The 23,078-nt window shown below is 56.4% G+C and overlaps 1 protein-coding gene across 1 annotated transcript in view; it reads left to right on the top strand.

Annotated features, from left to right (window-relative positions):
- The window catches only part of TCF3 (transcription factor 3), an 80,840-nt gene that overhangs the window by 6,167 nt on the left and 51,595 nt on the right, over positions 1–23,078 (top strand). Inside the window, exon 3 of the mRNA XM_066984016.1 lies at positions 3,374–3,446. Within this exon, the coding sequence (XP_066840117.1) occupies positions 3,374–3,446 (73 nt within the window). The remainder of the gene's footprint in view (positions 1–3,373; positions 3,447–23,078) is intronic.

The raw sequence follows: 23,078 nt of genomic DNA, 5'->3' as shown, positions 1-23,078 counted from the left end.
AGAGGCTTGAGCAGTCGCCTAGGGCTGCTTCCTCGGCGAGTGACGGCGCTCGCTGCCTGCTGGCCCTCGCCATCCAGCCGCTGAAATAAGGGTGAAAACCGAACTGTTCACAGCCAGCAGGGCTTGAGCAGCTCCTTCTGCCTCTGCTCCTGCGGCTCCCGAAGTGCTGGATGCTGCTGAAGCGGCGCCGAGTGCCCTGCTCTGGCCAAGGCACAGCGCCTGCATTTCCATGATAAAACTCTCGCTTTTGTTTCGAGCGAAGCGGTCGTGAAGTTTGCTTTACGCCGCGGTGGACTTCTGGGGCCGTAGTCAGGAAGGCCTGCCTTAAATGAACACGTATGAAATATCCTGCTGGCAACGTTTATTGAGTCGAATTCCCTCTTCTCCCCGAATTAACAGCTGGATGCTTTCCACTCTGCAAAATAGATTTCAGGTTTTGAGTTCAGGCCCGAGGTTGGTTCAGCCTGGAGTTCATAAGGTGGAGGAGCGGGGGAAGTGAAAACAGCTCTTTAATTTGAAAACACTGATGCACTGGTGGAAGTGCCCAGTAAATGAAATGCTGCTTGATATCGTTACTTGCGTCTGGCAAATTCCCTCTCTTGCTTACAAGTTCGCTGCCGAGAGCGTGGGGTCTCTCAGCCGTAATTCCCCGGCAGCGAGCGCGGGTGTTTGGAGCTCGCCGCGCTCTGGGTTTGCATCTTTTAATCCGGGAGAAGTGGAGGGGGAATAAATCCTTTGGTGGGGGGAGTTAGAGCCGCGAGGATACACGGGCATCGTTGTCAGCTGTCAGGGAGGCCGGAGACATGACTTGAGAAACTATATACAGGGACTTAAGATGGGGGATTTTACATAACCACTTAAATCTACGTTATTCAAATCCAACAAAGGACGAGTAATGACCCAATTACAGCTCCTCGGAGGCCGCGCCTGGGTCCCTCTGGTGTGTGCCAGCCCCGGTCCGGTGTCATCCTTCCCCTCCCCTCGAAGTTTATTTTTAAAGCTGCGTTTCGAAGCAGAAAGGAAATTCGCAGTGGGTGGGTGAACTTTGGCTGTGAGTGACACACGCCAGCGAGCGCCTCGCGTATGCCTTGCACCCAGCTCCTCGATGCGGCCGCGCACCAGCCCGCGCCACGGTGGAAAAACAACTTGGCAGCAAAAAAAAAAAAAAAAGAAAACCACCAAAAAAACTGAAACGCTTCCTGGAGCCGGCGAGCGATAAAGGCGCTCAGAGCCTGCCTCGAGGCGCGGGGTGACCGGGGGCACCCCGCTTGGTCGCGGATCCCTGCGGGAGGGAGCGCAGGAAGGGTTGCATCAGTCTGAAACCTCGCGGCGGTGGCGGCGCGGTGGCGAGGGCATCCCCGCGGGGGCGTGCTGGGGATTGCCGTGCCGCGTGGGGGGGACACCTCTGTGCGGGAGGAGAAGGCGCTCGGTGCACAATGGAACAGGGCTGCTCATTTTCTCCGCTGGCGCTTGCGGCTCCAGCCTCGGGGTTTTCGGCATCAGCGCGTAGGAAGCAGAAAACCTCGCGGAAAGGAGGCAGGGGAGCTTTCGGGGTTTGGTTTTGCTGCTCAGGACCGCGGCGCCTCGTGCCCACGTGGGCAGAACTGCCTCTCGCTGCCTGGAAAAGGGGTCTCGGACCCCTTGGTGTTCTTCCCTACCTCAACGGGAGGGCGCGTGAGCGGGGCCGGGCCGGGTCAGCCGTGCAAATTCCATTTTTAGTCATTTCAGGGATCTTTGCAGAAAACAGCGCTGACAAAAACAAACCAGAGCACTGAGAGGAAGGTAGGCTGCGAGCCTTCGGTGTCGTCAGGGTTTGTTTTTGTTTTCTAGCCCGACTTCCTGAGGAAACAAGGCCTGTTCGATGGTGGGGCCGCCGGCCCCCCGGGTGCGGGGCTGAGCCCCCGGGGGTGCAGGGGGGGCCCCCGGCAGGGGCTGAGCCCCCAGGGAGCGGGGTGCTGGCGGCGAGGCGAAGCCACGGGGAGGCAGGTGCCTGCAGGCCTGCCGCCGGTTGTCCACACGCGCACTTAAACGCTGCTTACACCTTTATTTAAATGCGTGTGCTTCTGTACCGCTCAATTGCGCGCGTTCATAAATATATATGATCCCAAATTTGAGTTCTTTTTTGAATGGCAGTTGGTTTCTTAACTGCTCTCTTTGCATCTCTACCACATTTAACTGTGTTTTTTTTTTTTTCCTCCCCAGCATTTGTAAAAACAAAGCTGGGCAGACGGTTCTGCACAAAGGAATGTTTCTGACCACAGCCAGACATCAGCTATGTCAGGGCACGAAACGCTGCGTTTCTGTAGGCTCTTGTGCCATGACATTGTTTAATCTTCAAAGCATTAAACTTTTGAGTTACTCAGACATTGCAAAGCTAAAAATAATAAAAATTCAAATGACTTGGTGGTAAAAGTATCTTGAGTAGTAAAAGGATATTAAAATGTTAATTCACTAAGCGTTTTCCCACCAGTTGTTTTATTGGCTGGAGCTCCATTTGTGTGGAGAAGAATTAGTTTTCTGCTGCACGCAGGTGCATATAAATTTTTAAATAACAGCTTCTGAAGCCCTCCCAACTTACATTAAAAATATTTACCCAGGTTCACTGACGAGGGACGCAGTGTTTTTGAGGAAGCTCCCTGGCAGAAGGCGAGCTGTGGTAGTGCGGCCACAGCAGTGTAGCAAACGAGTAGCCAGCGTTACTGACTCTGCAAAATATGTGAACGTTGCTCATCGTGAGTTAAATGCCTTCGAACTTGGCACGGCTCCTGCCAGCCCACGGGCTGCGTTCACTCGTGGTGCTCCTGGAGCCCCCAGGGAGCAGGGCTGGGAGCTGGCGTGGGGCTGCCGGGTGGCCGGAGGGCAGCCCGCGTCCTCCTTGGGCACGGGGGGAGACCTGGACCGTGCTGGGGGTCGAGGGATGAGGTGAGCTCTGCCGGGTGCTGTCGCTGGCCTGGGAGCTTTTTGTGAATGGAGTCAGGCGTTCGGCACGGCTCCGGGGGCACCCTCCCGGCTGGGCCTTGGTGATTAGGCTGGGGCAGAAACTGTTGGTTTTGACCGCAGCGGCGATGCGTCTTGGATGGCTTTCAACTGCACCTAAGGAACCAGACACGCTGTGTACACAGGAGAAGTTTATGCACGTAGGAATGCGTGTGTATATTAGCGCACAGCTGCGCTGCTCTCCCGTCCCTCCTGCAGCTGATCTATGTAGCAGGGACGCGAGGAGAGGAAAGTTTTTTGCATCAGTGAAGTGCTTCTCTTCCCCCTTCCTCCCCCTGCCTGCCCAACATGACCCCCCCTTTGCAGCAGCACAGCAAAACTAACATACTGAAATCTCTCTTCTCTTCCCTTCCCTCTCATCTCCTTGTTTTTCTAGATGTTTCCCCTGCCAGTGGCTAATGGAAAAAACAGACCCACGACCCTAGCAAGCACTCAGTTTGGAGGATCAGGTATTGTCATCTTAATTTTTTTTATTTAACAACATAAAGTCTCTTGCAATAAATGTGTGTTTGCTACCAGAGACCCAACCGGGGCGGTTTCGGTAGTTTTGTGTGTTGTGTGTTTTTCTGGTGGTTGTCTGCTGCTGGTTTGTCGGATGCTCTCCTTGTTGCTCCGCGTGTCTCTGGGCAGGCAGAGCTGCTCTTTCTGGTCTGTCGCTGGTTGGGAAGCTGCTACCGGAGCTGGAGGTCGTGTACGGTACCCTGGAAGACTTTTTCTGTACATCACCGAGGAGACGCTTCCTTGGTGGTGAATTCCTGGGGCTCGGCTGCCCGAAGGGAGATTCTGGTGCAACGTGGGGGTGTCTGCTCCGTTCAGCCCCCCAGCAGCTCCCTGCCGCGGGTGGGATCTCTCTGTTCCCACAGGTGCCTTCGCAAAGCCCTCCTGGCAGCAGGGAGATGGGCAGCGAGGGCGGCTGGAGCCGTGCACGAGGTTTGGGGCTGCTGGGGGGCAGAGCAGAGCCGTGCGGCCCCGTCCCCGCTGGCGAGGGTACAAGGGTGCCTGCATCAAAGGGGTTTGGGAGCAGGGCGTCTGCGGGAGGAGCGGGCTGGTGCTCTGGCTGCAACAGCAGGCTCTGAAGGGCACGTAGCTTTTAGATGTCTGGTTTTGGAAGCACGGTGTGGATTCATCTGAGGCTGAAGCGGAGAATTCCCAGGCCGGGCGGACGGCGCGGTGCCGTGCCAGGCTTTTGATGCCCGGGGAAGCTGTGCTCCGCGCAGGGCTCGCTGCAGCCCCTGGCGTGCAGGAAGTTCGCTTAATTTGCCCTTCTTGCCGAAACATGCTGCCGCTTTGGGGATGGTTAAAACTTGACCTTCCTGCGCCGGCTCGAGTCGAGCTGTCTGGGGAAAGGGCAATGCCTGTGCCCAGCCACAGGGAGCAGGGTGGGATTTCTGGGTGGTGGCGGAGAAGGGGCAGCTCTTGGGAGCTCCTGTGAAAGCAACGTGCAAGAAGAGTGCTCTGCTCTGCTCTGCTCCTGCTCCTTGGGGCCAGGGGAATGTGGAACTGTTTAGCTGCTTGTCAAGATGTTTTTGAGCAAACATTTTTACAGGGAGGTAAGCTGTTGAGTGGGTGCTGGAGAAAAGGGAGGAAATTCAAGGGCAGAAACTCTCGGGTTAACCCAGATGGAAGCTGATCTCCCCAGCGAGTGTTCCCGTGTATGAATGTGCCTGCGACTTCTGCTGTTAAAATAATCCACCAAAGACATGCTACACGCTAGTGAGAGAATAGCACTGGAGCAAGCTCCCATTAATTCGTTTCCTGCTCGGAGGCTGGCTTGGCTGCCTGGCTTGCAGAGCCGGCCAGCGAGGAGAGGCTGCAAGCAAGGCTGTGCTGGTGCAGCCAGCGCGGTGACCGGACCCCCTCTGCCTGGCTGGGCAGCAGCCAAAACGATGCAAAATCTTTTTTCTCTTTTTTTTTTTTCTTCCCCTCTCTCTTCTTTCGGGTGAGTGAAAGGTAACGTTGACACCACCCTTCCTCTGGGCTTCTGCTTTTTGAGCCTGGCTGTGAGTAGTTCATAAAAACAGAGGACTGATATTATACAACAGCAGTTGCACAATCGCTGCTGTCCTGGTTTTGGGGCTCTGGGGCAGCTCTTTTGTCCTGCAGACGGGCAGCCTGTGTTTGAAATGCAGCTTGAGGCTTGGTTTAGGGGAAACCTGTTGCTCCACCAGCAGCGTTAGCTCCTCAGCCTCACCTTTGGAGAGCGAGAGGGACACATTTCAATTCCTCTTCACATTTGTGGCGTCCGGTTCTGGGTGTTTGCAGATGGATTTTTGCTGGGTGAATAACTGCAATGAGATGCCAATAAGGTGTGCAGTGTACAGGGGTGCAGTGCATCTGCTAGAAGGATCCAGGCTGTCTGCAGAGGGTCCTGGATAGTGGTTTTCATAGTTTGTGGATGGTGGTTAAGCTTAATTTACTAATTGACAGCAAGGTACCATCAGAGGCTAGCTCATCCTCAAAGGCATAGCCAGGCAGCCAGCTCAGAACTCGACGGCGACTTGTCACCAGCGCTGCTTGGTCGGAGGTGAAGAGCAGATGGCCCTTGGATTCGGGGACCTGGACTTGCTGAGGGCGCAGAGCGCCTTGCAACCATCGGTAATCGGGACCTGGAGATTAGCTCCTTAAATCTGCTTGCCGCACAGCAAGGCCTGGGTTTCATCTTCAGCGTGCCTCGTGGTTTTCAAACGCTTGTGTTCAGTTGGGGTCCCATGCCCCTGGTGAAAATAGTGCTGCTTCCTCTCCGCTGCCATCCATCTCCTTGGAAGGAGGAACCAAGCGCCAATTCGCTCAAGTCTTGGCTCAGCAGTGCGCACTACAACATCAATACCTCGTTATTGCAATAACCCCGAGATAATAAACTGATGCCTTCTGCGCCAGAAGCGTTTATGTTTTGTGCTTCTGCCCACCCTTGGAAATATGAATTCGTGGCCTCCCACTCTTCATCTCCCTCCTCCTCAGGGAGATCCTGGGGCAAGGCGGAGCTCTTATTTTTTTTTCCCCTCCAGAGGAGCCTTCAGCTCGAGGCTCTCTGCTGCCCAGGGGAAGCTGGAAGTGGAAGGAGCCGGGCAGGGACCCTGCTGACTCCCAGCCAAAATGCCCCATTTGCCAGGATAAGGTTCTCCCTTCCAAAGTCCGGCTGGTAAATAAGGTAGTGCGGTAATTCGAAACAGTGCTACTAGAAAACCGCGGTGATAAAACTGCCCCAAATCGAAATCCTCTTCAAATCCCCATTAATGACTGCCTTGGCCGCCCCTGGCTGGGATGCTGGCGTGTGCGTGGGTGGCCTCCTCGCGAGGGGGGACCCGGTTCGCTCTCCGAAGCCAGGAAAATTCAAAGTGTTAATGCAAGCCCTCCAGCTCTGAGATCTCTTTGCTTTTATATTTGTCTCCTGGTTTTATTTTAAGCTCTGCCACTGTTTCCCTCATTTCTGTCCTTAAATGCACCAGGGAGGAACTGGTTTAGCTATCCCGCCGCACGGACAATTCAGCACCTCCGCTTTGCGTTTTTTTGGCAAGGCGAAACCCAACAATTGCCACTAGGACGGAGCTTACGTCATGCGGGCCGTGTCTGCAGCATTTATAGCACATATAGGTCACCGCGGGGAAGTTGGTCTTCCTGGGGCTTGGAGCTGCGACCAGCGCTTCCAGCGTGAGCCCCGCTGTTTGCTGCCGGGGCGCTCAGCACATGCCTATTGTCCTGCTCCTGGAGGGCTGTGGTTTCGTCATCCCCGTGCCAAACTGTTTGTTTGTTATTTGCAGTAGCAAAACATTTCAAGCCATGTCCTCTGTCCCCCCTCCCGCCCCCATGTCATAGTTTGTAGATGACTAATCTGATCAGAAACGAGCGCCCTCCCAGCGTGCTTAATTAAACTGCGCCTCTAGCAGGAAACCGCGCGTACGGGATTTCACATGGAAATGACCATTTTTAATTGATGCTGCGACAGTAGGAGTGGCGGGAGGCGAAGAAGTTTCATTGTCTCTTCCCGGGCCGTGGCATCGCCGCGGGGCCGCGCCGGGGCTGTCACCTCGTGGCTGCCGAGTTTTTGGGGTCAGTGCGTGCCAGCTGTGCCGCTGCCGCAGCAAACACGTCGGGGCTCTGCCGAGCAGGGAAGGGAAACTGAGGCAAATGGTTGCACGAGGTAATACATCTCCTGGAGCAGAATACATCTCCTGGAGCTGCTCACCAGCAGTGCTTTGCATCCACAACAAATACACAGCGCCTGTAGCCCTCTCCCCAAAGCATCAGCAAAGTGTGCGATGCCAGGGTTGTGTCCTATCGGAACAGGAGCCCAGGCTGCCTTCTGCCGACACGATTCCTGCTCACAATAAATGAAATCTTTGCTACAAAAAAATAGCCTTAATTGTTTTCCTTTTGAGTAACCGAATTCACTGTTAAATGTCTTTTCCTTCTCGCTTTGTGCTGAAGGGAGCTCCCCTGCTTGAGCTCCCCTGGGTGGGTTTGGAGGGGAGAGTCCCCCCCTGCTCCGCGCTGTGATTTCCACCCCCAAAATTTGTTCAGTGCTTTTTTGCCAGTGAGATTGTGAGATGAGGCTCATTGTTGAGGGAATTGCTTTGATCGGGGCAAGTTCATAAAATACATTTGAAGCTGGCTAACCAGGGAGTTTTTCAAAGAGTTACAAGCTGGTGCATGTAACAAATTTTAAGTTATAGTCTAGTGAACAAAGCAAATGCGTTCTCCCCGGAGGTAGGTGAGTCTGTATCCCCTTTGAAAGCCTGCTTTAAACAGCGTTCAAACTTGGATACCTGTGGCAACAGCACTGAGGGTAATAAATTCTATGAAAGCTGAGGTTGTCTCGTTAATTGGGGCTGTGGGTTAGCTGTTTGAAGATTTAATTATTCTGCGTGTGCACGCAGCCGCGTGTCAGGAGGATCCCGGCGTGGAAGGGAGGCTCTGGGGGGCTGGGCGCCGGTGGTGAAAGCGGCGAATTCGGGGGGTTGTGGGGAGCTGAGCACCACGTTTCGGGCGCAGTGCTGTCAGCGATTTGAGTTTCAGGCTGCAGAATGGCGTTTGCAGCTATTTGCCATAGTGAGGAAAAGAGGAGCTTTTATTAGTAAGGATGTATCACGTTTTCCTACTAACCGCCTCGAGTTCCCACATGTTTTGCTTATGCTGGAGTGGGAGTGATGGGCTTTGCTTGCTATTTTGATATGTGATGGAAGGCAGACATGAGGTACGCAATATGGGACTTGATATTTAAAACTGGCACTTTCCATTAAAGCGTGTACTGCAGGCTGCTTGTTTATGTTGCGGTCGTGTGCGTGCCCGTGCAGCAGGCTTGCGAAACTGTCACTAAACGGAGAACCACCACAACAAAAAGTCAGAGCAGCGAGCTCGCTTGCCTGCCTGCTGCCACGGCTTTGTCTTTCGAAGTTAAAATGACTTTTTGGCCGTTTTTGAAGGAAGAAAAAAAAAAAAAACCTCTTGCTGTGGACAAGTCAAGCTTGCAAAGCGTGGAAGAAGGCGGCCGGCTTCTCTGCGCGCCCCAGGGCTGCGTTCTTGGGGAGGAGGGTGCTGGGGGAACCTCCCTGGGACCAGCCCCGGGCTCTCCGTGCCACAGCCTGGAGGGTTTTCAGGGCTTTCAGTGGGGTTCAGCTCCCACGTGCTGCAGCCAGGTGCTTTGAAGGGCTTTTGGCTCTGTTCTCTTTCGCTGCCTTGGGGAAGCTCCCGGTCTCCTCCCTGCTTTCTCCTCCGTGTTTTGTCCGTGGGGTGGGTCACGTTAAGGATATGGAAAATAGGATTTGAGCGACAAGAACAGAGAGAAAGGTTTGGAGGGCCCGAAAGCGGGCGTTTCTGTAGCTGGGTGAGCAGGAAATAATAGCAAGCATGGGGGAACAAAAGGCAGGGGCATATCTTCACGCCTGTCTCCCTGAACCCCACGTAACGCCCCAGTTCCATCTCCAGTTGTGTCCCCGTGTCCTGGAGCGTGCGTCCCTGCTCCTGGGGCTGCCCTGCCCTGGCAGCTGCTTCTCCTGCACCATCGCGGCGAGGATGACGTGCAGCTGGTTTTTGTTGCTTTTCTTCAAATATGGTTTTTTTCACCTTGAATTTTCTGTGCGGCGGGCAAGGCTGGGAGCGAGGGCATCCCGCTGGAGCAGGTTTCCAGGGGTGCGTGAGGAGCGAACCTGGGGAGAGCACCGAGGGCGAGCGTCGTGCTGGGGCAGCAGCGATGCTCTAGGGGCAGCTCAGCGCTCAGGAGTCCCGCCGGTGGCTGCGGGTACGGCAGAGAAATCTCCCTTATCTTTGTGTGCCTGCAACTGCAGGGGGCTGGCAGGGTGCGTGTTTTCAGGGGAGGGGTATTTCTGCCGATCTCCCACCCCAAGGAAGGGTCCTCCTGGCTGGATTCGAGACTTTGAACAAGGAAAGAGCACGGGGAATGTCGGAGGTGCTAGAGAGCCAAAGCTGTACTGAGATAAGCGACAGCTTTTGTTTAGAAACTGCAAATTTGACACAGACCTTGTTTAAGCACACAGCTTTAACTTTGCCAGCAGAGTTAGAGCGGTGCAGCCATCTCCTGCCGGCAGAGCTTTTTCCTTCCCGAGATGAGGCAAGGCAGCCCTGGTGTAACTGTGCCTGCTCGAGGGGTTGTGGCGAGAGGAGTACATCTTATGTAAAGTATCACGTGCCTTACCTGGCGTGAAGCTGGGGTAGGAGGGAGCCTTCTGCCTTCGAGCTCAAGCACCTGCTTTCCTTTTATTAAAAGGAGGTGGTGCCCGGCACTGTTGCACTGCTTAGGCTGCTGGTGTCTTGATGGCGAGGGCCAGGACCTCATGAAAAATGATCTCGTGGAGGGCAGCGCGCTTGGGGTTCGGTGCTGGGACGCAGCAGCTCTGCCCCAGCCCACCTCAAACCCTGCTCACACAGCACTGCCTGAGCGTCGTGCGATGTTGCAGGGCTGAGATTTGGACTTTTGCGTTTGAGGAGGGAAAAAGCACGTGCCTAACCTGGCCGTGCCTGGCTGTTACATCCCCTGGGTGCTTCTCCATCCTCTGCTCCTATTGCGTTCTGCCGATGGGAGTAGGCAGAAAGCTTGCTTTTGGCTCAGCATCCCAGCTCGAAGCCTTCCACGCTTGTTGTGCCCTTTCCAAAGGGGAGAGATGGCTTTGGAAGGGGCCCAGCAGGTCTGGCAGGCGTTTCTGCTGGACCTCTCTGCTGCTAATTTCAAATTCTGCATGCTCGGTAGGGTGCCTGCTGCAGCACGTGTCCCGCGTGTGACCAGCCGCTGCCTATTGCATCCCCATTGTTAATGTTACGTGCGCTTACACTCGGATCGGAGTTAACCTTTTTTTTCAGTTTGAGATTGCAAGTGGGTGTCTTAAGGGGACAGATGTAGTGCGTGGTGCCATTTTGTTTCTCTGGAGGGCCTCGTACCTAGTCAGGCACTGCGGTAACTCGGCTGAAGGATGCTGTAAACGCATCTTCTCTGCTCACTAGCATCCAAAATCACTGTTAAAGGTGACATCTTTGTTCTAATACAAGAGCAGACTCTGATGATGCTGTTTACGACATCTTCACAAGTGGGAAGGTGATGAAGATCTTACCACTTCAGCTGGAAGTAGGCAGTGTTTGCCTCCGTGGCCAAGGCAATGAGGTTGTGCGCGTGTTTCCTGCGTGCTTTGGGCTGTGTGCATGGGACAGGACCAAGGGCTGACCTCCCCAGGCCGGCGAAGCCCTCCTGGGATGCGCGGTGACCCCTGATAGATGGGGTTGAAGCGGGATGATCCTCTAACCGCGGGCTGGAAAGCTGCCCTAGGAGCCGTGCCGTGCCTGAAAAGCGTGCTGCGCTCTCGGGGCGGGCTCGGTGGCTCTGCCCCGCGCTGCAGGCATCGCGACGCAGGTAAGCCGCGGGTCGCAGGCTGCTGGCGGCTGTTCCTCTTCTGCCTTGGCGCTCGCTCCTCGCCGCTTGGCTCAGCCCGTTCTGCCGGCTCCGGGTGCCGGAGCGGAGGGGTTCGCCTGCCCGCCCGCGCCCTGCCTGCCTGCCACCCCGTCCCAGGGCGTGCAGCGGGGCGGTGGGCTGGTGCTGGCCGATGCAGCTGTCTCAGTTATGCCAAAAAGTTTGCCCACATCTGCCTCTCGGATTCCCAGCCGCGTGGGTTGGGATTAGCCTGCCCTCTCGCAGCGCCTCCAAATAGCTGAGACATCCCCGGAGCACGGCGAGGGGGTGGCAGCCTGCAGGCTCCCAGCTGCCTCCGAGGAGGACCGCTGGCTGTCCCACGTGTCCCCAGGCAGCGAGGAGGAGGGACGTGGGCAGCATCCGAGGGCTGCAGCTTCCCTGGTGCGCCCCCAGGCCACCGACCCCGCTGGGTGCGTGCAGATGCCCGGAGCAGACGGGTTTGGGGCGTGAGGATGGCACCGACCCTCCGGCATCGCGTTGTACGAGCAGAAGGCCAGAACGCAGGCGTAGGTTTGTGAGCAGTGTTTTTGGGGAGAAAGGTTAAATTTTAGGGATATGGGGCTTGTTGAATGATGGTTGTGCCCTGCCAGACCTCCAAGCAGAGCCAGCATGGAGAGCATCTCGCTGCGGGTTTCGGCGTCCCTCCTGCCAGAAGGTTCCCAAGTATTTTGCAAGTCTTGATTAGCGCATTAGCTTAAACAAATTGAGTTATATATGCCACGGAGGGAAGAAAGGTACTGCACTCCTTCAGTGTTGACTTAAAGTTTAATTAATTTTGTTGCCAAATGAGGCATGAAATACGGTGTGAAATACATTGTGGTGCTGAATGCGTAATTGTACGGGGGACCGGGAGCGCGGCGGGCGCTGAGGGCTGGAGATCACCGGAGGCGAGCTGGGGCACGGCGCTCTCGTGGCACCGAAACGTGCAGCTGGCAGCTGCGGCACCGCCGGGCTTCCCGCGGTGCCCTTTGTGGGGGAACGTGCCCTGGGGACCCCCCCGGGGGTGTGCGACTGGGCCCCTGCAGCCTCCCGCACAGCCCCGCAGCGCCCTTGGGCTCTCTGCGGCTTTAAACCCAGCGCAGCCTGGGTTTGGGGTAGGATGGGGAGGTTTTTTTGTACAGGTTCTGGGTTTGTCTGACCTGGGTGACCTCACAGGATGGAAGCACATGTGAAAAAACATCAGAAGGGGAAAAGGACAAAGGTTTCGTGAATCAGCTTTTGAGGATTTTCCTAATGGTTTTGTTGATGCCTCTCCTTCTGCCGTGACTAGTGTTTCTGGAGGGAGGATGTCTTTACAGGAATCACATCGCCTTGCCTCACCCCTAAAGGAGGTGAATGCCCAGACATCTGCCTTTTTTCCCTTGAATTTTTATATTATCTCTCCAGGTAGCTCAGCTCCAAGGCGAGTGGGGCAAAAAAAAACCCTAAAAACCTGCTGTCCATCTGCCTGTTAACCCAGAGCAGCACACCCCCGCCTCGAAGTGTCCGAAGGCACCAGCTCTCTCTAAATTTAGCCAGAGATTGCGTCAGGAGCAAGAGGGAGGTGAAGTTAATGTGGCACAAGCTTTTTCTAGCAGGGGAGCCTTCCTGGTTAGACAGGGCCCAAAAATAAATGAATGGCCCCGTTCCAGAGCGGCTGGGGATGGCAGGAAGGGCAGCCTCCACCAACCCCGGGCGTGTTTGGGGGTGGGATTTTATACCAAGCAGGGCAAAGGGCTGTTGTACAAAACCCTGACCAGTCCTAAGCAGGAGGAAGCCTCTTGGAAGGCACGTGCCGTGCCCTGTGTCCTCTCTGCGGGCACAGACCGTTGCCAGCCAGCGGTGGCCTCTCCTTCGGTGGTGGCGCTTGGCTCTGGTGGCCCCAGGCTTGGCTGGCACCGCTGGGCACGGAGCCATTCCTCTCCTCGAAGAGCATCTTCTGCCCGTCCTCCATCCCTCGGGAATGGGGCTTTGGTGCAGTTTTCCCCCTCCAGGAGCTGTCCTGGGCTCTGTCACGGCGCTGCGTGCCACCCGGACCTGGTGGCATCCAGCAGGGCCGCAGGGGACGACCCGTCACGTCCCTGGCCCAGAGCAGGACACACCAGGACAGGACAAGGCTCGGAGGACGCTGGCGGTGCCCATCACCTCCTTTCCTTCCCCAGGTGGCACAGGGGGACAGTTGGCTCGTGGCACGTGACAAAAACTGTCCTTGCCGTGGTGAACGTGTGACCGCTCCTCGGAGAGCGGGGAGGTCCTGGGCCCCTTCTGCTTTCTAAGGCATTTTTTTTGAAAGTGAGGTGGTCTCTCCTCCAAAGGCTTGTTAATGCCCCGTTAACATTGTTATACAAAACAGCAGTATGCCATTTAATTAGGAAAAATACGTACTAACCTCTACCATATGTTGCTCTTCTCCTCGTATTTGCATTTGAAAGTCCAGCTGAATTTCAATGTGAAACTGGATTTTATCCAAATGATGAATGGCCTGAGAGGCTGTGGGAAGATGGATGTGCCTCCCTATCAAATGTCTTTGGGTTTTTTTCTTTTTTAAAGGAAAAAAAAAATTGAAAGCGAGATGCCTTTATTCCTCCATGTGCTGTGGTTCAAACTGTTCGCACCTTTCCTCTAAAACCTTAAGCAAACGTGTCTGGCCGGGCTCTCGCTCCTGCATCTTCTGAGAGCAGAGGCTGCAGCCGGGTGAAGGAGAGGGATGGGTGTTGTCCCGAGCAGTGACCTCTCGGTGGCAGGTCTGGAGAGGAGCCTGCGGCGAAGCTGCCAGTGCTTCTGGCACGGCTGCTTCAGCCTCGTAGGTTTTGCAGTCTCCTTGCTTGACCCAAAGAAGACATCGGCACCGACAGGCACCTTTTATTTAAAAATAAGCATAAGTAAAGGGCTCGGCTGCGTGGGCTCCGAGGCGTCTTGGTCGCTGCAGCAGGAGCGTGGTGCACGGAGCCGCTGAGTGTTCCCTCACTTCGTTTTCCCAAGCTGGGTGAATTTTCATTTTCCCAGCCTGGGCCACCGTTTCCCTGTGGCCGCCACCTCTCCGGCAGCTTTGGGCAGCACATGCTGCCAGCTCGCTGCTGCGGGAAGAGCTGAGGGCGCCCAGGCCCCCGGCAGCGGGTCCGCAGTCCCTCCGAGCTCGCGCGCTTCGTGCTGGGCCAAGGGCTGATTTTTCTGCTCCTCCGAGGTATGTGTGAACTGAGCTCCGCTGAGCTGCGTGTGCTCACACGGCTCTCGGTGACCTTTACCTCGCCTACCTGGCAAAAAAAACCCTTAAAAATCATTTCATATCCTGATTATTTCACATCCTCAGCGGATCTGCCTTCGGAGGCCTGCAGGAGTGATGGGCCGGCTGCAGGAGTGGGTGCCACAGGTCTCTGACTTTTGTTCTCCTTTCCCTTGGCCCCTCAGATCAGTTCAATCTTTAAGACGGTTTTTGTTGTGTTTTTTTTTTCTTTTTTTTTTTTTTTTTAGTTGTGTTAATGCAGCTGAACTAATATGATTACATTTCCAGATTTGGGTAATGGAATAACAAGTCAGGAAGCTCTTTTTGAACAGTTGCTTTTTTTTTTTTTTTTTTTTTTAAGTGAGAATCTGTGTCACTTCCAAATTATCCAAGTCTCTTCGTTGGGAAGATCTTTCTCCTTCTCAGTTACTCTTGGCACCAGAGCTCCCTGCTACCGCGGGCCGTGCCTGCAGCGCCCTGGTCCTGGTACAAGGCTGCGGGCGCCGCGTGCTCCCTCCCAGGGTTACCCATGGCCCCGGGGCAGCTGCAGGGTTCTCCCTGGCTCCCCAAAAAGTTGGGTCTTCCCTAGTAGAAGCAAGAGGTGGCAGGGGCTGTGCGTGTCCCCTAGGGGTGTGTTCAGGGCAGGGACCCTCGCGTGCCTCCCCCTCCCCAGGGTTTGTCCAGGCTCGAGCCTCTCGCCGTGCCGCAGGAGCCGGCGCGCGTTGGCTCCGCTCGCCTGCGCGTTCGCTCCCGGCTGGCGGAGGAGAGGTTTGGGAAGCGGGCACCAGCGGCCCAGCGAAGTCGTCTCGCAGCGGCAACTTCCTTTCTAAAAAAGAGAAGGATGTTGCGGAGTTGGTGGCTTCCCATTATTTTCCCCAATTTGAGCCCTTTCTTGCCCTTGGCACCAGCCCGTGCGCTGCGCTTCAGCTCGCTGAGAGCCTCGCCGCGACGAAGGGCGCCCGCGGCTCGGGGCCACGTGGGTTTGGGCTCCCGAAGCGCCGGGGTCCCAGCGGCAGAGCCAGCCCCGGGGCCGCGGTGTTTGCCCTTCTTTGGGTTCTGCGGCACGAAGGTGGTGAGTCACTTTCCATGGAGCGATAGTTACCCCGCTCCCGTCTTGTATTTGTGTTGTGTAGCCAGCAGGATTATTTATAACTCAGCCAGCATCCCGAGTCTATTGTTTCAGCAAAGAGCAGGAATGACTAGATGACTTCCTGAGATTTTTTTTTTTACCACCCCCTCATTTTTTATTTTTTTTAAAAATCTGCTTTTCCTTCCAAGTATTATATTCGCCAGTTGGATGCTTTCCCCCCACATCTTCCCCTCCTGATTGTGCATTTGTGCCGCTGACAATCCCACTACCGGTGTTGCTTTAACCCTAAAAGCAGGGTTTTCCTAGGAAAAGCGGAGGAATGTGCTCCAGCAGGTCTGCAGCACATCTGGGGAGCTCGCTGGGTCTGGAGCCAGCATCCCCGGTGCTGCGACCGAGGCAGGAGTCCCCAGATGCGAGGCTCTGGCTGCGCTGTTAACAGGAGCACGAGCTGCTGTCTGCAGGCAGGATAAAAGGCAGGCTGTGACCTTGTGCTGCGGTTGTCCTCGGGACACCGTGCCACTCGGGTGCGGAGCTGCTCCGGTCCAGGCCACCAGTGCGGGGTTGGCAGGGGAACGCCTCAGCTCAGCTGCTTTGTCCCAGTCCCACCTGCCCCAGGTGTTGGCTGGGGCAGTGCAGGGATCTTCCCTGAGCCCGCTGCGTGGGGCAAAAGCCATTTCCCTGCAGTCAGCCCCAGGGACGTGGGGGAAGCGGGCCGTACGCTCCTGTCCTCTCACCTGCCCGGTGGCAGTGGCACGATTTGCGCACCGCAATTTGTGGCAGACGCCGGGGCTGCCCCTTGTGCCGCGTCGCACCGCTGTTTCTTCTGGCTCTGAGTAACCCGGTCCTTGGCCGTTGGGTGTTTATGCAGAGAGAAAGGAAAAACTGGGGGCGTGCATGCTGGTTTTTGCCCCAAATCTGGGAGCTCTCCTACTTCCTTTCCCCCTCCTTTTTGTTGCTCTGCCTGCAGTTTATTCACTGCCTATATTGCAAGGCTCAGCAGTCATCGCGGCCTTAATTAAGCCCGTCCATGGCGATCTGCGGGTGAAGGTGTGTGAAACAGATAGCAAGGGCAGGGTGGGTGGTTCGGTGAACTCTGCCCGTCCGACCCTTTCGGAAGGAGCTGCAGGTCGAGCTTCCCTGGAGAGCAGCACCCAGGGTCCCCTCCGCGGGTGCATGAAACCGCAGGGGCCCAACGGCAGCGGATCCTCACCCAAGCAGCCAGGGGCTCTTTGGGTCTTCTTCCTCGAAGCCAGGGTGGAAGGGGATTTGTTCTAGTCCAATTCTCCTCCTGGCTGGGCAAGATGCCCTGAGGAGCCCTGGCAGTGCCGTGCCCGGAGCCTTTCCTTCGTCGCCTCCTGGGCCGTGATGCACGGAGCAGCCCCGAGGCTGGAGCGGCTGCAGCCCCGACCTGCAGAAGTAGTCTGGGGGCGAAACAGCTGAAGAAGAAGTCCTGGCTGCCTTGTGGTCAGCAGAGATCCTGCAGAAGTCCTCTCGGTTTCTGTTAGCTCAGAACTCAAAACTGAGCCCTCGTTTATTTTTAAGCCGCTGTTTCTAGCCGAGGTGCCTGCGAGCACCGTGCTTGTCCTCTCCCCGCCGGCAGGAGCTGCCTCGCAGCCCTCGGGGCCTTCCTGGGCAGGGCCCCAGGGGAGCAGTGGAAGGGGCTGGCCGTGGACCTGTCTCCGAATTCGGGGGCGGATGGCACAGAGGTGTTGCTCTGGCTTTGGCTCTCCAGGAGGTGCCTAGAAGCACGAAGCTTGTCCACATGGGCACGGTGCTCGGATGTGAGCAGCTTGGATTGGGAAATGGGTCTTGAATTCTGTCCTGTAGGGTTTTTGTGTGCTCTTCGTAGCCCCTTCAGCTTTTCCAGGTTTCTTTTTGTGCAGAGCACTAGGTATGGGTCAGACCCAGGAGCGTTGCGTAGAGTCCTGGGCTCGGGGCTGGGATGATGCTCTACGAAGGGCTGGGAATTGAGGCACCTTGGAGAACCTCTCTCAGAGCCGTGCGTTCACAGCAAACTTCTGGGGTCCTCTCCAGAGCTACATTTCTTGTAGCAGCTGAAATCAGAGGTCCTCTGGGCCAGGCACTGAACTTTCTGTTTGTAGGAGCTCATCCCAAAGCCTTTACAGCCCAGGCAGGGCGGTTTGGGGTTGCACCGGAGCTGGAGGAGAATCCAGGAGGAGGCTGCTGCGAGGCTGCCTCGCGCTTCTGCTCGTCCTCGGGAGGCTGAGGTTTCTGAACCCTTGTTCCCCAAACCTGGGCACTCCTGCACTGGCTCCCGCCTGTCCCACGTGCCCGGCTGTTTCGGTTTTATCCCATAGCTGCCTGCTCCGGGCAGTGATCCCTTGAGTGTAGCACTGGTACGATTCCCATCCTGTCACCGCAGCGTTTCCCTGGAGCACTGGGAGAGCCGAGCCTGGATGGCACAGACTTTGTGCTTCCTGCTGCTCCTCGGGTTCCTTTCAACTGAACCGCGCGGAAAAGAAAGGGAGTGAGAAGACGGGGAGCTGGGCCTGACACTCCCCGCTGTGAAACGGCTGCAGTTGGGCCCTGTGACAGCAGGACGTGTGCCACATGGCAGGAGAAGCCCGGCACGAGCATCTCGCGCAACGTGCTGCCTCTGCCAGCCCTTCTGGGTCAGCTCAAAAATAGAGAACAGCGCTTCTCCCCCAGCACGCTTCGTATTTTTAAAAGCATTGTGGTTTTTTGTTCTGTTTTCTTTAAATAATTTTCTAAAAAGTTGAAACTGTACGACTGGTGCTTTTTGACCCAAACAAGAAAACTGAAAGCTCAGTGAGACGTTGTGGTTTGGATTGCCAGTTGTAAAGATTTTTGTGTTCCAGCGCGCGAGGCTTTCAGGCCAAGGGCTCGTTCCAAGCGGTGGCTCGACAACATGTGGGTTAATAGCTGGAGATGTGTCTGTCCACACAGGTATTTAAGGGATAATCTGTGTTGCTTTGTATTGTGCCAAGAGAGGCTGTGTCAGCTCTGGTCTCCGCTGCTGCATTTCCAGCTCTGCCCTAATTTTTGGGCAAGTCTCTCCATATGTACAATAGCTAGAAACAGTTTTGTTCCCTGGAGAGGCTTTGAGGTTTAACATTTATAAAACACTTTGAGATCTGCAGATAAAGGAAAGCAAGACAATAAACAGCGACCAAGGCTGTGCCAGACAAATACCCTGTATCACCACAACAGAGCCACGCAGGATTGGGTGGAGATGGCTTTTGTTCGAGGGCAAACAACTGCTCCAGAGCTGCTCTGCGGGCTTGGACGGAGCCCTGCAAGCAGGGGTGCAGCTAAACCCAACCCTGGCCTTTAGGAGGGCCTGTGTTAAGGAGGTGACGTCTGTGGGTAAGAGCACAGGGCACTTAGGTGAGTTTTTCCCTGCCCTTCCCATTGCCCTGGGTGCTCTCAGGCTGTGCCCGGGCTCCCTGGGAGCCTGCTCCGGAGGAGATGCCGCCGAGCTGCTCCGCGCTCCCCGGGCAGCGCACCGTAAAATCCCCTGGTAAACTCAATCCACTCCGTAAACCCCGCTAACTTTCTTTTAACTGCCTTTGCCTGTCCTTAGAGTGAACTCCTCCGCAGTCCCCCGAACAAAGGCAGGCAGGAGTGGGCAGGGACCGGGGCCGGTGGGAGGAGCGCGGGGCTGGGGCGCCCGGCACGGGGTGCTGGGCTCTGCCTGCGGCGGCTCCGCGGACATGGCAGCCCCGCGCCGGCTCTTTCGGGGTGAGTCTTCCCAACAGACGTCTGGCAGGCGCTGGGGCTTTTTTGGCAGGGGTTTGGAGGGCGGGGTGGGAAGGAGTGATTTTCAGCAGTTGCAATTCTGCTCTCGAGGGATTTGGAGGCAGGTGGGCTCGAGCGTCGGGCCAGAGATCCGCAGGGGTCTCCTTTGGGTGCCGTGCCGCGTTGGGGCAGGAGCAGAGGGCGTTAACGCTGCTTGAGGACACAGGATCCCGTTTGGGGAGCAGGATGCGTGGCACGTGAGAATCGCTCATCTTTTCCTACTGCTTCCCTGCCTTCCCCCATAATGTGAGACCCCCAAAACCTGTTGCAGCGAGGTGCCGCCGGAGGCACGGAGAGGAGGAGGGCGCGTAGCTGGGGCTGGCTCGAGCACAACGGCCGTTGTGAGCTGGGGGTTTCTCAGCCCCACACCGGGAGCAGGGGGCTGGCGTGGTTCGGGGCTGTGACGCAGCCTGGTCGCAGGCTTTCCTTCCTCTGCAAGGGGCTTGTGGGATGGTTTCATTTCAGCTGGTTTTAGGAACAGATCCAACCAGTGCCCAGCTGCCTGGAGATGGTTTTGCTTTAGTTCGAGTGGTTTGTGCATATCTGGGCTTAACAGGAGAGAGACCAGCTTATCTGAAGAGTGCCTGCTCAGAAGCGAGCTGGGCTGTGCCCGGGCTCTTGCTCTGGTTTGGAGACCCCGACCTCTGAGTTTTAAATACGCATAGGTTTGTGTTTGAGCGAAACCGCCCGCTGCATGCTTCAGGGCAGTCAGGATGCTGGGGAGCACCTGAGGTTTTGGGGATGCTGCTGGAGCAAGCAGAAGGAGCAGAACTAGGTTTGGCTTGCCTGAGGCCGGTCCCCGGAGAGGCAGACGCGCTCCTTGCTCCCGACAGAGCAGCAAACCCCGGGGCATGTGCTGTGCCGCAATGCCCCGTGGGCAGCGGGGAGGCTCACAGGGGGCTGCTCCCTCATTTCGGCTTGGGGCCGAGGGGTCCCGGCCCTGCTGGGGCAGCTCCCGCAGCCGGCTGTCCCCTCCAGCCGGCAGCCTGGCGAAGCGGACCGGGCTCTCGGGAGGTGTGGAGCTGTGGTTTCGCAAACAGCTGAGCCGGTGAGGTCTTCATCTTCCTCTTCCCCTCCCTGCTGGCCTGGCCCTGTCATGGGGGCTTCTGGGGCACGTCGTGCTGTGAATGGGGAACTGGTTTTCACTGGGTTTCCTGCTGTTTTACGCGTTCAGCAACTCCTGGAAAGTCCAGTGAGCCCCAGAACTTGCTCAAGGCAAATGTGGGGCAAAGCGTCCTTTCCTTTCCAAAGCGGCGAGTGCCTCGCATGCCCCAAGCCATCTCTCGAGCCTGGCGCAGTGAGGAACCGAAGGCGGCTTGGTTCAGCGTGCCAGAGACAGCACGTGATCCTTCAGTGGTCACTCACATTTGCAGGGTTTTCCTTGCTGAGGTTAGGAGTGGCTTGTTTTTTCCCTATTTGTATATGTATATATTATTTCCGAAGTTGCATTTGCAAGTGCAGCAGTGGGGCAGTGGCTCCTGCGCAGCCAGTGGTGTCCCAGCACACCGGGAGCCCCCGGTGTCACCCCCCTTGGACCCCAGAACTTCTGCACCGGGGCAGCTCTTGCTGTTCATGGAGGAAATAATTCCCTTGAGCTTCTTGCAGTTAAAAGGCAGCTTTAGGAAAACCACCAGAGAAATGTCTAATGGTGAATTTTGCTAGGTAGTTGTATCGGCGTTCCTGATAAGAAGCGTTACCGCTCGTCTAGACAAAAGCACCAGAACAGAGAACATGATGTAGAGGAGAGGGAGACAAGATAATCTAATGGGTCCCTTTTTGTCTCCAGCCCATGGTTCCTCTAACGGTGGGATGTTTGTGGGCAGCACCAAAGGGCTCGGGGGGTCGTGCGAAGCCAGGCTGGTGCTTTTGGGGCTGGGGGAGACAGCGTGCAACCCGAGCAATGGGTTGGTGCCTGTCCGGGGCAGGGTGAGAGAAGGGCGCAGCTGGATGAGATGTCGCTCCGTGGCGGTGTCAGAACAAACCCTGCGGAATAAAACCTGTCAGAATAAACCGTGAGGTCCTCACGGGGCTTCCGAGGAGCTGCAGGGGGGGTATTTTCAGGGTATTGCTGTTAGCGTGAGACCACACCGGCTCCTAGGGGCCATCGCTAAGCGATGCGTGCGTTGCACTCAGGAAATGGTGTGAAATGCACGTGCAGGAGGGGGGAGCGTTGGTCGGTCCCAGGAGCGCGAGGAGCCGTGCCACACGAGGAGTGCCACCTGCTGGCACCTCGCCCCGGCCCGGCACCGTCCGCCCAGCGAGAGGAGAGCTCGGTGGGAGCAGCGGCAGCGTGGGGCCGCAACGGGGCCCTGCGTCCTCGTGGCACGGGCACGTCCTCCACCCGCCGGGTGCAGGAGGAGCCCAGACACACGCGTGTGCCACGGTGGGCTCATCCGTACCCCCACGGCTGGTTGAAGTGCGACGCAGCTGGTGGGAGCGGTGCCACCCTCCTGTCGCATCCCTTGAGCTGGTCCCCATGCGCGTGGCCAGGTGACAGATGTAGGTTTAAAACAAGCCGCCATCGCAGTGCCTCGGTCTGTCCTCGGGGGTCTGGGATAACACGCTGCTTGGACGTGGGTGTCGTGGATGGAGGGAACCAGGGCACGAGGTGCTGGAGCAACTTTTCCGTGTCCCCTGGCCGAGGTGACTTGAGAAAGTCTCTTGAGGCTGATGGGCAGCCAAAACCAATGGCCCAGCGTTGGTTTCCCCTGAGGACAGGAGGCTGGATGAGACCTCGCCTGATGGGCTCTGCTCCGTAAGCCGGTGTCGCCCTTAAAACAAAGCTGATTTTTTTTTTCAGGTAAGCTCTTCCTGTGACGTGTCCTCTTGGCTTTAGGGGCAGAAGTGGAATTTGGGGCATGGAGCATGGTTATGCAAAGATGTGGATTCTTAGCAAGGGAAGGGACAAGTGAACATCTTGAAGTATTTATAGTTAAAGAGGGGAAAAAAAAAGTCGTGGTTCTTGGAAACGGTGCTTCTTAGTAGCAAGTAGATCAAATACAGCCCTTTTTAATGCAATTTAAATAATCGATGGTATATTCAATTACAGAAATATTTGGCAGAGCTCTAAATAGGTCACATCTGTCCTTAAACCGTTCTTAAGGTAAATATCTCACCATGCTGTGCCGCGTTGACTGAATTCTGCAAGAAGCGGTGCCTGGGAGGGACCCCTCGTGGGCTCCATGTGCGGTTAATCCCCCAGACCCTGTGCCGTGTACGCTGCTGGGGTGTGGGTGTGCTCTGGGGACCCTGCTGTGGGTGTTTGGGCACAGGGGGTCACAGTCCTGCGCTTACAGCCCTCCAGCCTGAACTTTTTTGGGTTTCGGCATCGGACGAATGCAGTGGGTGCACGGCTGCTGCGCTGCCCAGCGCCGTGCTTTGGGGGAGGTCTGAGGGGTGAGCCCCACGCTGAGCCATGTCCCCTCGGAAAAGGAGAAGGGGAAAAAAGACGAACCTCTGTTGTGGCAACCGCGGTCTTGAAGTTATTTGCAAACAAAAGCTGGAGCTCGGGGCTTGCCTCGGCCCCGCGGAGGAGGCAGGTGGTGTTGAGAACACTTTGTTTGGGAAAGTTTTTCTCATTGTGTCGAACAATTCTTCTTAGATGATCCTTCCTGTGGGCTGAATCATCGGCTCGGCTAACACGTTAGCTCTCCTCGCCAGCCCCGCGCCGGTATCCTGTGCGGTCCGGGGCATCCTGTGCCGGGGAGCGGGGCTGCCCAGCGCCCTGCAGGATTGCAGCCCCGGCCTCTAGGGCAGGGCAAATGGCCTCGGCCGTGCCTCCCCTTTGCCTTCCTCCCACCCACGCGTGTGCGTGCTCCCTGGGCAGCCGTGGTCTGTTTTTTCCTCTTGCTCCAGGGGATTTCGCAGGGCACGCCGCTGGGCTGTTAGCCACATGGTGTTAACCACCAGCCCTCTTCCCTCGAAGAGAAGGCTCCCAGGTAAACTGCCGAGGCCACCGAGATTGTGGGTGTTTGGCCGTTTCCCCGCATCATTTCCCCATTATTTGGAAACGGCCTGAAATTTGTCTAATTTTTAACCACCTCTGGCCTCCCTGCCTGCTTGTGGCAGCAGCGGTAGGCTGGGAGCGCTCACGTACA

This window comes from Anser cygnoides, chromosome 27 (assembly GCF_040182565.1).
Source record: "Anser cygnoides isolate HZ-2024a breed goose chromosome 27, Taihu_goose_T2T_genome, whole genome shotgun sequence".
In the NCBI taxonomy this organism is placed as follows: domain Eukaryota; kingdom Metazoa; phylum Chordata; class Aves; order Anseriformes; family Anatidae; genus Anser; species Anser cygnoides.
This window is presented reverse-complemented; position numbering and strand designations above follow the sequence as displayed.